Source organism: Falco naumanni, chromosome 5 (assembly GCF_017639655.2).
Source record: "Falco naumanni isolate bFalNau1 chromosome 5, bFalNau1.pat, whole genome shotgun sequence".
NCBI classification, from domain to species: domain Eukaryota; kingdom Metazoa; phylum Chordata; class Aves; order Falconiformes; family Falconidae; genus Falco; species Falco naumanni.
In genome coordinates this window covers 1,292,573-1,308,172 of record NC_054058.1, presented here as the reverse complement: position 1 = coordinate 1,308,172, position 15,600 = coordinate 1,292,573, and the positions used below count along the sequence as shown (strand labels likewise).

Sequence of the window (15,600 nt, the reverse complement as noted above, 5' to 3'; positions counted from 1 at the left end):
AGGGGAAAAACACGTTGGTTGCTTTAGCTGAAAACACAAATGTTCCCAAAGGAGAACAGGGCAGCTGGGGATGCTCTCGCCACCGGCTGTCCAGCAGAGCATAACAACACGTATCTGTCACTGTGAGACAATCTCAGCAGGATCAGACAGGGAGCATAACGCCTTGCATGGTTTCTGAAGGAAAGTCAATGTTCATCAAGGAAACCCAAGTTGACATCTGGGTTTTAAATACCTCAGCAAGGGAACACAGCAAAGAACTGAAAGAACTGCAGCTAAGACAGTGCTGAAGCTAGATCCACCTTAAGCATGTCTAAAGGGCTTGGATGGAATCCTTCAATATAAATAATTTCAGGCTGGCACAGCTGAATTTCTACATGTCTTTTGAAAGAAAAACTGTGATCAGTGGAAAAAAGCTAGGACATATGCCACTGACTAAATCTAAAACTTAGTACACCAACAGCAGAAGTGGGGAGATGTAGCCGAAGTGTTTTTCACGAACAATGGAGATGTAGCTGCTGTCATAAACTCAGATTCTTTGATGGGGAAAAAGGACGCCAAATGGTTTGACCACTGATTACAGAGAAAGACTGATATACAATCCAAGAAAGACTGATACACAATACAAACAATGAAAGAGTTAAAAGATGGTAGGGTTATCGAATATCAGCCTGCACAGCTTAATGGAAAAGATTTTGTAAAAAGATGTAAGAAATAATTTCACTAAAATACACGTTGCCTAATAAACATAAAGATTCCCTCACACAGACTTCTATAAAACTGCTGATTTACAATCACATTAGACTCAGAAACCAGCAATACCCAAAAGAAACAGTGCAACACATTAGATTAATACTGGCTTATAAATATGAAAAAAAAAAACCTGTTGGGAAAACATGACCGGATAAGGTAAATCCATATCTGTTCCTGAGCCACTGCTAAAGGAAGTTTGAAATAAAAGACAAATTCAATGGTGTAAGTCTCTAAGACTGACTTACTGTAAGACAAAAGCAGTGGATAATGATTAGCCAGTAAGTCAAATTAATATTAAATATTACTTTTTTTAAGTTTATGCTATGCTATATATTCACAATTATATTACTGCTTAATTAACATTTCCTTCTATATAATTACTATCCCACCTAGCACAAAGAATGGCTTACTAAACACAGCCTTCAATATTCCTTTTTGTCTTCACCCTTTGCTGTACGGTTGTAGGGCTAGCTTCTGGCCCACGTGGCCTGAAAGTGTAGTTATATTTTCTGTGTTTCCCGTATTTTTGTAATTTGTTCCAAATATAGTAAGAGTTGCTTGCAAATAATAATCTTCACAGTACTATTGCGAGAGAAGCCTAGAATCGTCATTTTATAGGGGAAAAAATTATGGTCAAATATCTCCCAGTTTCAGAAATCCAGCTTGAGAAGTCCAGGCCCAGATCTACTCAAAACCCAGACCTAACTACAAAAGTTACTTTCAGAAGTGCTGAGTTGTCCTCAACTACACAATGAAATGGAAATAATTCACACTGAGCATTCAAAAAACCACAGAACTAGTATCTGCTTACTGAAAACTGACACAAGGAAATTGTCCAGCATCAGACAATAAGCAGTAGACACATTTATCTCAAACCTGCAATCGCCTTGATCGTAAGCACCTTTTTGCTTTTCTCTTTCATTAACTCTAATTGTTCCAACTTTAACAAACAGGGCCACAGTGTGACAAATAAAAGCCTCCTTTACTAGCCACTGATTTGTTACCAGGGCCACAACCTACATATACTGAATGAGGTGAGAGTGATGTGGAAAAATACTACGCAATTGTGTACTAATGCTATCCTGTAATACAAAAGTACGAGAGCTAACTTTTAAGCCCTTAATGATTTTTGGTTTAGTAGATATTATGGTGAAATGTTGGGGGGGGGTGGGGGGTTTAAAGCTGTTGGAAAAAAACCATAATTTCTTTCATGTTGGCCTGCATTAAACCCAACGTCAGCTGGAAGCAGGGCTGCAATCTGTAGACATGCAGCACAGAAACCCACTATGAAAAGGTGTAGGTAACACTTCGCAGTGGTACATCTTCCTTCTTTAGCACAGCTTACTACAAAGGAATTTGTAACTGGTATTTAGAGACTTACTGATAGCAGAGAAATCATGGATTCAGCACCTGAATTACATAGAAAAATATTGTCCGGTAAATACAACCCACTCTGCCTGCCTGCAATCTGAACTTTAACACGTCAGCAGTTTATTAGGAGGCAGCGGGGGAATGAGACAGATAAACTACTTAACTGTGGCCCCTAAGCTCTTCTGTTAATTCACACATCTTAAGGCTGAAGGCTGCACAACTCATTCTAAACAGGTTCGCTCTTCCCACCTGCTCTGAGCATCAGCAGGGATGATAAGAACAACCTATTAAAAAACACAAGTTAGCTCTTGCACAGAAGACCATTAGGAGAAAAAAAAAACGGAGTAGCCCTTACCACACTCAAAGCACCAGTCATTCTGCAGAACAGCACTGTACAAGCGACGGCTGAATTTGGAAAGTAATGCCACCAATCTCAACCCTCAAAAAAAACACTCTTAAAAGCATCATCTAGGTAAGTCTGGGTGGATTTTCACATCAGCAGAACGTAGCATTTATCTGCCATTTTGGCAAGCTCCCTATCACATTTCTAGTTTCTACAACAACAGACTTATTTCCTCAATGAAGGCTAAAAAAAAGGATGAAAAAATACTTATTTCCTTTACTATCTCATTTTCTCAAGCATCTCAATTCAATTTCTCTGAAAAAAAAACTTTTCAAAAATAATTCAGCCTGAGACAGACCACTGAAAATGGGAAGTTGCACAGTGGAAGAAGTAGTAACCTATAAAACAACTGAGAAGTAAAAAAAAAATACATATATATCTGTTTTGTGGAAAATGTTAGGCAACCTTAAGTACAGGTGGTACACTCTGAGCCAGCTATAAGAAAGAAAGGCAAGTTACACAAAGCGATCCAATGCTTCTAAATTGGGACTCCTCCAATCATGCATCTCAATACAGCCAAATGCAAGGTCAGACATCTAGGAACAGAGAATAGAAGTCACACTTACAGGATGGAGAACTGAACCCTGGAAGTCAGTGACTCTGAAAAGAACAATGGATCATATTGGATAATCAGCTTAACCTGAGCTGCAGCCAGCTTCAGTGGCAGAGTCCAGAAAGACATCTTGGATATTTACACACCAAAGCACCAAGCAGAAATGAAAACGAGGTACTATCTCTGCAAACATCATTGCTGGAAAAGTGCTACTGGAATATGCAGCGCTTGTAATTTTACCACCACAAAAAAAATATTGAAACAAAGAAACATTCAGAAAAGAGTCACCAAAAAACAAACCAACCATCAGAGAAATGCCCTCATAATGAGAATTCAGAAGTTAATTTCATTTGCTCAAGAAAAACTTAAGCTATGGCCTCTAAGTAGCTATAGCAAAAAACAGAGACCTTGCTAACTGACTAGACAATGAAATAAAAGCAAACAACCTGGACCCAAAGCTAGTCAAATTTGTACAGTAAAGGTACATACTTTCAAGTTAGGATTAAGATTAACTGAAACTATTTGTTAACATAATTAATATTTCATCACCTTAAGCCTTCAAAGCAAGATTACATCTTTGTTCAAACAAAAGTTATGGACCTCATGTGGAAATTAGCGAGTCAAACGTTTGCTTTACGTGTCTGTGCTTTACGATGATCTCTTTGGGCCTTAAAAGAATATTCATCTACTCTGTAACAAACTCAGAGAACAAACTATAATTTTCTCTGTAGAGCACAAACTATAATTTCCACTCATGCTTTATCTTCAGGAGAAATAAGCACGAACTTCCCATCCCTAGAGCAATTTTTTAAACAAAGCTTCTTGAATGCCTCAACACAAGAGAAAAATATTAACCCATTAGAGATCAAAATGCATTACCCCATTGGCTGTGGTGAAATACATCATCTCCAGAAAAAGAAAAATACAATACTTGCTTAGATATCTTAAGACACGCTAGATAGAAAGGAACTGTTGTGCAAAACTGCCAAACGCTACATTTCCTGTAAAGGCTTTCTTACAGGACAGCCTTATTCCTTTCTGGGGAAGGAAAAAAACCAAAACAAAACCAAACCAACCCCCCCCTACACACACAAAAAAAAAAAAAAAAAAAAACAAACAAAAAAACCCTACAAACCACCCACACACACACAACAAACCCAACACCATTCTTAATCTGTACCTGTTCCTGCACATCTTCAAACTCTGAACTAAGCAGCTCTATGAAGATGGGGACGGCTCCTGCTTGGATCACTATTCGAGTCTGAAGGGAATTTCCCGAGGCAATATTTGTCAGCACCCACGCAGCTTCGAACTGTAAAACAAAATACAAAAGGAAGTTTACTAGAAGCCTTCTGTGCCACACCAAAAATTAAGACTAGAAGTCTGTAAAAGACAGAAGGAACTGATGTAGGGAAAGCGTGAGATATTAACACAAACAATTTTCAAAGTAGGAATCAGAACAATAGTTAAAGTTACCAATATCATTTGAAATCAAAATGTGCAGATCTTTATGCGAATAACATCAGGTTTGCTGTGTTTTTCAAATATTGGTTTTTGCTATGCAATTATATTACCTTTGGCCTGTTCTACTGCCTTTCATTACCAGCTAAGAACCTATACACACAAAAATGAGTCTTCCCACAAGACTTCAGATACCTGCATTCACTGAATCAGCAATGATCTTCCTGAAGATGCATGAAAAAGACATTGTTTGACAAAACTTTATAGACATAAAGCAAATAAAAGCCACTAAAAAACCCCACCACCACAACAAAAACAAACAAAAAACCCCAAAATAAATTAAAAAAAAAGGAAAGGAGGTTTCAAAAAAAACCAAACAAGTTTGTGATCACAGTCTGGTAGAATTCTGCAACCACAGCAAAGTACTTCTCTCCAACTCTTGTGATCAGTATTACTGTCAAGAATTATTAGTGCATGATGATTTATTCAAGACTTGAAGCAAAACTGAGATCCTGAATTAACACTTTGCATCTTTTCATTTAGCTGTTTCTGCAATTCATTTTTATTTTAATCTTAACTTATGAAAGCATTAACTTTTTAAGCTGAAATGCAAATGTTAACACTACCTGATACAGAACTCAGAAAATATAGATTCTAAAAATCTAGATTTCTGGTAGATTTCTGCATGCTTTTCAGTCCAAAAATTATTACAATATGCTAGCAAATTTAAATCCTATCAGATACATTCAGAAACTAGAGAATGAAAAGACTTGTAAAAGGTGAATGAAAAGGCAAAAAAATCAACAAACAATAAAACTGGAAAGTTGTATGCTATAAATGACCAACTTTGATATTACTAATGAATTTTATTAAACTGATGTTGATCTGGCAGTATTCCAGTGAAAGTCCTGATATACTTCCCAAGACTAGCTGTCTCTGAAGAGCAGCAAGAACTTACATTTAGGATTTATTAATAAAAGCACCTCCTGCTAAAGGGACATACATATTCCTGAAATGGGCCTGAAATAAGAACTCAACAATTAAGCCTATGCTTGTAAGGCTTCTGATTTCCAAGTGTTCTTAATTAAATATTTTAGTTTTTAAAATACAATTCTGCCCTCCTGATGAACTAAATTATCTTCTGGTAAGATGTGATCAGAATAAACAATTCCAAGATATATCGTTGTAATACACAAGGAATATGGGCTGCAATAAAGTAGACACACACAATGCCAAAGCTGCAACACTCATCGTTAACGAACCAGAAGCAAAACTCCCAGGCCAGAGCTTAAGGCCAAATTACAGGAAAGCAAATACATTTTATATTTACTTTCTCTGAGGTGAGTATCCAGTGTTTTGTGATGCAATATAACAGGATTATTAGTCATCTCAACCACAGAGGTTTCTTACTCATGTTTTAGAACTTGCCCTTTGGCTTCCACCAGGATGGCTGCTACCAGGTTGGACTACTCTCAACTCAGACTCACACCTTCTCCAGTCATACACCCATGACAAAGAAGAAATCCTATGCATGAAAAGATTAAAATTTAAGACCAAATAGCAGGTCTTGCACAAATCTGTACTTTTCCTCAAACATTTATAAAGTAAGTTTTGATTATGAGCTAATTCTCTCCCCATCTTTCGTAGAACAAAGTTCTGTAAAACTGAGCTCCTCCCAACATCTCACTAGATTCAAGTGTGAATTAGACGATGCCCTTCTGTGAACACCACTTAACATTTCAGATGGTGTCAGTTACAGAAAGGTTAGCTGAGAGACAGCTTCTCTCCTCCATCCCCACTCTGGACACCTGATGCTCCAGGACCTATAAACTAAAGAACAGCCTCATGCAAATGGCAAAGGACAAAAAAAAAAAAACCATCATATTAAAATTAATTGACAGGAAGAAAATCTCATCCAAGGAATAATCTTGGTATCTCTGTGGCACTGTTCTTTTCAGATTTCCCACTCCATCACAAGAAGATTTTGCACAAGAGAAGTTTACTTGTTCATGTATGGGTTTAAGTGATCACTGAGAGGGGCGTTTTTCTAATTCTTGAAATCGCTTGAGTAAAAATTGGACAGAGGAATTCCAGACAAATCCTTCCTACCACTGATACCAGAACCCCAGTTTTTAATGTGTATATTCCATTGACACCACAGAAGAAAAACAGAGCATAAAGTCACACAAAATTCCCAAGTTCATCAACATGGACCTACAGTACCTAAGCACAAAAATACTTCAGCATTTCCAGGATTAGTTGAAAATCCTTTCCTTCTACAGCTAGGCTAGAGTCAGGAATGCCTAAAATGGTGAGCCCAAAATCTGTACCTGTGCCAGGAAACACTTTCGGAAACACTGACAGAGTAAAAACAAATACTAAAAAGCGAGGTCAAGGGGAAATTCCTAACATATCACAGCAAAAAGTTCTACCCGCAGACCCTAAACTGCCAAGCAGGCAGACAGATTTGGCAAGGAGGAAAATTAAGCAGTTGGAATGGAGTATCAAAAGCAATGTACTCAGGTTTCAATGTTTTGTTACAAACTCTTTATGACAAGCTTGGAAGTTTCAACTTTGATTTTTGCAAAGAAAAAGCAAAGATCAATACTACATGTTACATCAGTAAAGCCATGATGATTTGACTCAGTCTGCAATTGCTTGTGAAGTTTTTTAAACTCAAGATGTATCTGCATTTGAGGAAGTAGCTTCTACCCTTATTTTCCCTTCCTATTCAAATACATCCTTGAAGTATTAGGAGCTTGTTTCCCTGCATCTGCCTGTCTTAGGCTCCCATGCTAGCACCCTATGAAGTAATAAAAGGTATTCAATTTTTTTTTTTAATATCCAATCGCTTAGAAACTTCACTGGAGTTGCAAACCAACTGGCTTAAATCTGATACATACTCTTAGTTACTGTCCTCAGACTCCTCAAAGATAGCCAACAGAACTCTGGAATCATGTAGGTATCAATTTGAAAAATAATTCCTATAAATTATACCTCTTCTTTAATGTGTAAGGAAAAAAAAATGCCAATTTTTCACATCTCTCCACTCACCAAAATTTGGATTTCACATGGGCATTAGCAACTTTGTTGCCTTATGCGTTTTGAAAGAACACTGATCCTAACCTATATAATGTATCTAATGGTTACCTGTTAACTTTTCCTTTTACTAGACAATTCTTTTTTTTATTTTCTACTAGCCCAGAAGAAAGAACTTTGATAAGAAAAAGAAAAAAAAAAAAGAGATAGCTGAAAATGAGACAAAGCTCCGAGAAGCAAGTCCAAGATGAATTAACCACCACTGTAGCAGACACAGTTTAGTTCTTCAAACCAGAGCAAGTAAGCTTCAAGGTTTCTGTGTTTATCTGATTCTAACTAATTTAAACTTGGTTTTTATTTGATTAGAAATTTAAGTTATAATTCTAGAGATTTAAAACCATCTTCCATTAGTACAAAAAAGACAAACACTGAAGTTTAGTTTAATAGCTTTTCATCTGTTGAGGTCTTAAACACTTTCTTAGATAACAAAGTGTAAAGATCCCACCCTAGCAATCACACAATGCATCTCAAACATATCTCTCTACCCCCGTCTCCAAAGGTCTTGCTAGAAACTCTGAAGATAAAAAAGCTTTTTAACCTAGTAAAAAAAATGAAAGTACAGCTAATTAAACAAATCACTGATTTTTTTTTTCCTAATCTGCATCACCAAATGCCTTTGTAATATAGGAAGATATATTTATTTTTCTATACCTGTAATGTACAGTTTTCTTTTCGTTTGAGGAACTCCACAAACCTGGCCACCACTCCCGGTGTGCTTATGACTTCATCTATTGGGGGATTTGGTTCTATTTAAAACAAAAAGCAAAGTTAGATACAATTCATTTTTTTGTAGGGAAATTCTCAAATTAGTGCATCAAAATAATATTCAATGACATACTGACTCCTCTTTTCTAAGAGTGTGTTCTTTTTCTATACAATACTGCTTTACCTTTACTAAAAGACAAAGGATTCCCATCTGTCACTGTAAGAAGACTACAGCCTAAATTCTGAGGTAATGAGCTAACATTACTCAAAACATTTACGGACTCGGTAATTTAGGCAGACCAACTTCACAGCAGCAGTTCTGTGAAGTCACTCTGGCTTGCACACGTGCAGAGAAACTTGGGTATATCAGCATATTTAAGCCATAGAGATACTGCCCTACAATATTTAAGAGTAGACATCACATCTGCATCACCTAGCAGTTATCTATAGATTTCAAGAAAAAAGCGACTATTACACACACCTAGCTGATATTTTGCAAAACAGAGTTTCATCCAGAAATTTCTGTACAAAACTCAATCTTTATTGCTGTCAAAGTAAAAACATATGCCAGGGACACTTCTACATTTTTCTCCAAGTAATTTCAGTCCTTACCTTTAGAAAGAAGCTTTCGGAACTTCTGGGTAGCTGAAAGCTGCTGTTCTGGACTATTGGAGAAAATCATCTCAATCATATCAGAGGTGATGACTGCACTCTAGCATTCAGGTGGGGGAGACAATGACAGTGATAGAGAAAATTGGGAAAACAAAATCTGGGATTAGTGGCAAAAACGTTACTTTTGCTACACTGGTATCAAGTTCATCTCTTACTGAGTAAAAATCTAGATAAGACCATCATGGAAACAAATGAGCCATCACACATGTACATCTACATATGCAGCATCACTCTTACATGTCGGCTTTCTTTTCTGGAAGCCAAAATTCAGATTTTATTTCAGATATGGTAAGAAAATTACTCTTCAGAATCTCTCACCTGTACTTTCTTCCCTTTTTTTCTATCTCCCCTCCTCTAAAATAAATGTAAAATTGTCAGCTTCAACAAAAGGCAGTTTAAATTGTAATAGCAATTACTGTTATACAAGAACACCACTTTGATTACACTATTATTTAGATTTCTGTAACATGTACATTTTGACTCATTCTCTTACACCAAAATGTACGAGACCTGTCATTTTAGAAGAGCTGGCAAACCTAATGCTTGTCACCATAATCAAGTAAGAGTATTAAATTTTCCATAATACTGATGGTTTCCACTAATACAGCTAAATTAAATCAGTAATCTTTCTAACGCCAGGTAAAAACTGACAGTCTGTTCATCACACATGTAAATCCCTGTAAAGAAGCATGAGGAAAGTCAGATTTTTTCCTTCCACTTCTGATCTAAACCCTTAGATAGACCTGATTCAAACCCCTAGATAGACAGGGAGACAGATGACAGTGCTGAAAATACTTAAGCTTTGTCTGTAACAGCTAGCAGCTCCAGCTGTTAAAATCCTGAAATTAACGACATTTTAGTAAACTGTAGTATCTATCTCAATTACCTTTTACTGTCTATTCATTTCATATAAGCTTCTACACAAATGATTAAATGGTATTTAGGACTTGTCTGACATTCAAAGACTACCCTGAAGAGCAAAACAATATATTCTATCAGTGATCTACCACACTGTTCATAGGCATTCTATTTCACAGTAATCTTCAAGGTAAACTTCAAGCACCAAGAGAAACCAAGCCCAGCCTGATTTCTATGAAAACATCATTTGCATACTCTGAATACAGACACAAGTGTGAAAATCAGCAGTTAGACTTAAGTGAGGACTGCACTTCCCTTAAACCTCTCTGTTACAGCCTGAATTCCTTACCATTTTTCTTTCCAGGGACAGGACTGTCGTAAAGAAACAGGGAGAAAGCCAAAAAGTCTAATTTCCACTTAAGTTTTTTCTGTAGGATGACATTCCAGCTTGGAAAGCAGTTTAAGGACACAGGCATGTAGATAAGCTAGGTCTAGCTGTGCTTCCCACACCCTGGCTAAAAATGGTGCCACTTGAAAGTCTACTAACAAAGTTTTCCTCTGAGCCCCTTTTTACTTTGTAAATTGCAATAACACAATGCCTGGTTTGTATTTTCATGTTACAAGCACTATGAATTTCAGGTTAAAAAACCCCCAACACCTCTGGGCAACAGTTGATAAAATCACCTATAATGGCAAACACCAAAACCAGGAAGTAACCAGCCTGTCTGGAGCCATGATGGTTTAGTTCATTCTCTTGAAAGCATATCCACTGAGCAGCCACTCACTCTTATCCACAAGATTTTTCTCTCCTGTAATCTGTTTCAGGGCAGTACACTGAGACAGGTGCTTAAGAGCTGTCCCTAAGCGCTCTGCATGCCAGTTTTCACATTCTCCTGGAATTCCATTCCCCTCAAGTCACTGCACAACAGGCTCGCCCCTTTCAACAAACACCATATTCCTTTCTGATCACTTACAGAAGTCATCTCCATGTTGTTCATCTGAGCCTCATGGAAGCCACCATCTGACATCACTTCCTCCTCCGCTTCTTCCTCAGCTGTTGCAACATTTCGGCGTTTAAACAACTAAAAAGAGAAAGTATTTAATACATATTATGCAGCCTATATACACAGCATGTCAAGTTAGGCTACAATAAAAACAATATATGCTATCACCTGAAAGAAACTAGTATTCTGGCTACAGGACTCCTCCTGACAGTAAACGGAGAAAGTTTAGTCATGTAGTAAATGAAAGCAGCAATGTGCTAGAATATTGGTTCCCGACATTTCTGAAAAATTCTCATCGATATTCCCTCTTCACCATTCCCCTCCATCTACGAACTATCTCTAGCTTCCAGACAACTGCTTCATTGCAGACGATGCTGGGGCTCAAAGACCTGAAAAATCGCCGGGTATAACAATGTCTGCAGAACACCTGCAGAGGCTGGGGTAACCAAGCTGCAGTGGCAAAAAGAGGGCTTTGGAGGGTGATCACATGGGACTGAAATTATACCGGGGTGAACAGAGTTTCATTGCTACCACTTCGAGAAGGTACCCAGTTTGAGATGTCAGGAGGAGAGCTGGAGAGGCTAGTTAAGTCTCCTCTTAATCCAGCTGTCTCCCTGGAAGAAACATTAGCAATGACAAGTCTGCTCTAGGGGTACTGCCCGGCCTGCCGAGTTGGGGAAGCGAGCCTGCAGCTCTGCACCACATCAGATTTGCACCACCGCAGACAGGCAGGACAGAGCCCCGACACAGACCTGCTGTTACTCTTCCCCAGAGAAGATGGGGAGGAAACAGTACGCCAAACTGCTACATCTACAGCAACCCTAGGTCAGTGATGGGCATCCTTATGGAATGGTATTTCTTCCAACCTACTGTATGTGCTCAAATACAATCTTAAACCAAAACTTACACATTGCCAAGTTATGTGAAAATTCATAAGCCCAAGGTTGGTTTTGTGGGGTTGTTCAGCTAAAAAAAAATAACAAGCCAAAAACAAAACCAAGGGGAATTTAAACAAACTCCCATGAGCTATGTGCCAAATACATAGAAGTACCTGTACAAGGTCTGAAATTATAGAGCTGCAGGCTCTGCTTGCAATTCCACTTCTGCTCCACTGTTGGTCCAGACAGGACTAACAATTTTCCTTAACAGAAGGAAATACTGCCACACACTTTATCTAGCCAACCTGGTGTAATCAGGTCCAAGAGAGGTCAAGAGGCATACACTAGACAGAAAATGACTCATCATTTTCCTAATTCAGTAATGGCTTTGCAAACAAGACCAATATTCTGTGCTACTAGTAGCATATCTGGAAACGATACCTGCAGATAGTGAGCAAAATCAACATGAAATATTGCAATTCCCTCCCAGAACCCTCCCCACCTGTCCTTGGAAGCATCTGGTATTGACACTGTGAAAACCATGTTAAACAGATCAGACAACAGACCTGATTTACCATTCCAAACAAAAGCACATTACTATCTTCATTCTCACTCCAGAAACCTCAACATTGATGAAAAAGGCTTCATTGTAACTTTGTTTAAAATCGAACCAATCCCTTAAAGCTCCCAATGAACACAACTAAGAAAAGGAAGATCTGTCCGGTGCTACCCGTTCTTATCAGGAGATGGTTTTCACCATCTGCTGTTTCCTGATGAAACCCGCAGAACACCTGCCACTTCGCACAGGGAATGAAGCAGTAAGAACTAGGGAAGACATGAACAGGTAGAGAAGCTTTGCTCCCAAGCATTTTTCTCAATCATTTTATTTACAACATGCACCAATCACACCACTGTAGGTACCACCTTTACAGGCATAAACACAGCATGAACTTTCGTAAACTCATAAATGAACTGAAACTTAAAGATATAAAACTAAGAAGAATTAGGTCAACAAAATACTTCTTCCATCAAGAAAATCATCACTGCAACTTATAAAGACTTGGTCAGACCTCCTCCTCCTTCAGTTCTAGCTGCATTCTTGTCAACCCAGCTTGTCACTCTTTGAACAGGGATTAAAGCCACAAGTCAGGTAGTAAAAAAAAAAAAACACACCAAAAACAAAAACACAGAGCACAAACCAAAACCATAAACAAAAAACAAAACAGGAGTTCCTCAATCACCCTAACTGCAAGGTCAGACAGCTTTATTCAAATCACCTTTAAGCTGCTCTGGCCAAGCTTATACCGAAGCAAATGAGCAGCATGCACTTTTAAGTTTTGTAAAGCCTGCAGAAAAATCAGTAAAGTCTGCAAGTGACTCTGATTTCAGACTGACAATGTATGAACTTGGAAGGGAAACAACTAAGAAGGGACTTGGGAAAAGCGAAGAGCCAGAACAGGGGAAGACAAGACCGTTTAAGGACTGGTTCCCATTATCACAACTGTAGTACAGTACCTGTTCCTCTCTCTTCTGCTTTCGTAACTGAAGACCTTCTTCCTCTCGCCTGCGACGCATCTCATCAGGGTTTAGAGATTTGTTCTTGTAGCTTTTCAGTCGGAAATTCTCTTTTCCTGAGGTCGTCATGATTCCTTTACAACAAAATTTTTAAAAGAAGTCAGAGAAGAACTACTCTTCCAACAACACGTTATTTTATATTCTGTCTCAGTCTCTGTACCCATGCATTTCCAGCCACTGCCCCTCTATATCCTGTCAATTAATTTTCAATAGCTTAGAAGGCGCAAAGCAAAATTTCACAGAATTGTCACCTCAGCGTGCCAGTTGTTCACATCAGAACAACAAACTTTTATTTTGCTCTCTGAGGCTGCAAGGTATGAGTAAGTGTAATATTAAGAATGAACTAAGATCTCTAAGGCAGAGTATACAGTCTGGACTAAAAACAAAACTGCACCAATAAATCTTAATATTTCTTCACACAGGGAATTAGCCAAACTAATTATATACCACTGCCTTCACTCAGAAGTGAAGGGGGGTTAGCTGCTTTTTAGCTTAATTCACTTTGCAAGTCAGTACAGGGGCTTTTTTGCACTCCAAATCCACATTTTAAGTTACTTCAACACAACCCTGTGTTTTATCTATCCAGACAACGCCTACAAGGAAAATGAAATGGAGAAGTTTTAGATGGGGATGGTTTAACCACTGAAAATGCTCACTGCTGCCCATGATATTCTTGCCCTCCTCCCCACCCCCAGCCTCTAATCCCACCGCTGTTTGTGCGGAGGGGCCTTTTTTTAGTCCATGATTTCCAAGGACTCTGTCTTACGTAACTCAGTGGATCAGCATTTATAGCGACCTGTGATGATTTTCACGTGCACAAAGCTGCACTTCAGAGTTACGTACCATAAAACAATAGCTACAAAGCTGTGTGGAAATACCACACTCCCCCTTAAACCAATGCGCTGTGGATCAGGTCTCTACTCTTAGCACTCCATTCTGCTGCCATTTCTCTCCTTACATCTCCCCTTTAAATCCAAAAAATGTTGGGAACCAAATTCTAAACATCTTGGTATTTCCATGTATCTTCATACAGATGCAGAATCTCCAACATGTTGTGAATACCTGCAGCTTTGTAATACAAAATTAACGCTCTATAAAAAGTTACTCTATGGTAACTGAGGGCTTCTAAAGGTCTCTTCCAAATGCTCTAATGCGTTATATTAAATATGCTACCTACCTCAAATTCCATAAGCACAGAATCACCAGATGATAAATGATCTCCTGTGTACTTTTTACTTTAAAATGGAGCAACACAGGTGTAAACAGACTCTCAACAGCTTAGGTTTCCTATTTAAAATACAAATGTAGAATAAAGTCTACTCTAACCTCCTTTTCTTTCAGTTAGCACAAAGACTTTTAAAAGATTAAAGAAAAAAAGATATCCAAATGTGCTTCTTATTAGAGCCTCTTTTAAAGTTACTGCTACCTGACAACTGTTTGTAAGAATTCTGATCAGAACTGACTCACTGAAGACATTTCAGGCATCATGTCAAGCATTACTGTATTCTGCCAACTGAGATTTAGAAAACTGTTAAGAGAAAGAACTACTGTATTCAAGCTCAGTCAATCACAGATCACACCGAATGCAACATAAAAACCTAAGCAGATCAAGCAAGTCATTCAGCAGCCTAATTCTGCCAAAAAGGCTCTTCCTGAAAGGGCTTTATTTGAAATAAAGGTCCTACAAAAAGATACACCTTAGAATGCCTTAAGCCCTACATCATTCATAACAGCTTAGAGGCTCCTTTCTTCCTGTGTTTAGGTGCTTGAGCTTAAAGTCTTCGTGTTTCTTCCAATATGCTTGGCTATAACATTTTCTTCCCATTTTTAGTTTAAGTGACTACTACCTGTACATTAAACATAAAAACTATTTGTGGAAGGCTTGGATTTTAACTGCAAAAAGAAGTTCAGTCTAACAAATAGTCAGAACACAACATTTCTTTTCTTTCGAAAACATTTTGAAAGAAATATTTATATATTCTACAATTAACAAAATTAACTCGAACACCAGATGGACAACCATGAGCTAAAAGGACGTGCCAGACAGGACATCGGCTCTGCAGCCAACCCTAGTCAGTCTGCCTTTGCACAGGAACACGGGCACACACAACAGCCCAGATAAGATCTCAGGCCTTCCCTGACACGGTTAGCAATTCTCCATTTCCATCTGAAAAACATCATCTCAAACTCACATTATATTTGCCTATATTTGGGATTTCAGGTCTTTGATAGCTCCCGTGGTCATTTCACACCTTCACTTCCACTCCCTAA

At 38.2% G+C, this 15,600-nt stretch overlaps 1 protein-coding gene across 1 annotated transcript in view; it reads right to left on the bottom strand.

Annotated features, from left to right (window-relative positions):
• The window catches only part of KPNA1 (karyopherin subunit alpha 1), a 54,284-nt gene that overhangs the window by 28,332 nt on the left and 10,352 nt on the right, over nt 1-15,600 (bottom strand). The window contains exons 2-6 of the mRNA XM_040595339.1: nt 13,270-13,403; nt 10,847-10,954; nt 8,955-9,054; nt 8,289-8,383; nt 4,258-4,389 (exon numbers count right to left, since the gene is read on the bottom strand). Of these exons, the coding sequence (XP_040451273.1) occupies nt 4,258-4,389; nt 8,289-8,383; nt 8,955-9,054; nt 10,847-10,954; nt 13,270-13,398 (564 nt within the window). The 5' untranslated portion in view covers nt 13,399-13,403. The remainder of the gene's footprint in view (nt 1-4,257; nt 4,390-8,288; nt 8,384-8,954; nt 9,055-10,846; nt 10,955-13,269; nt 13,404-15,600) is intronic.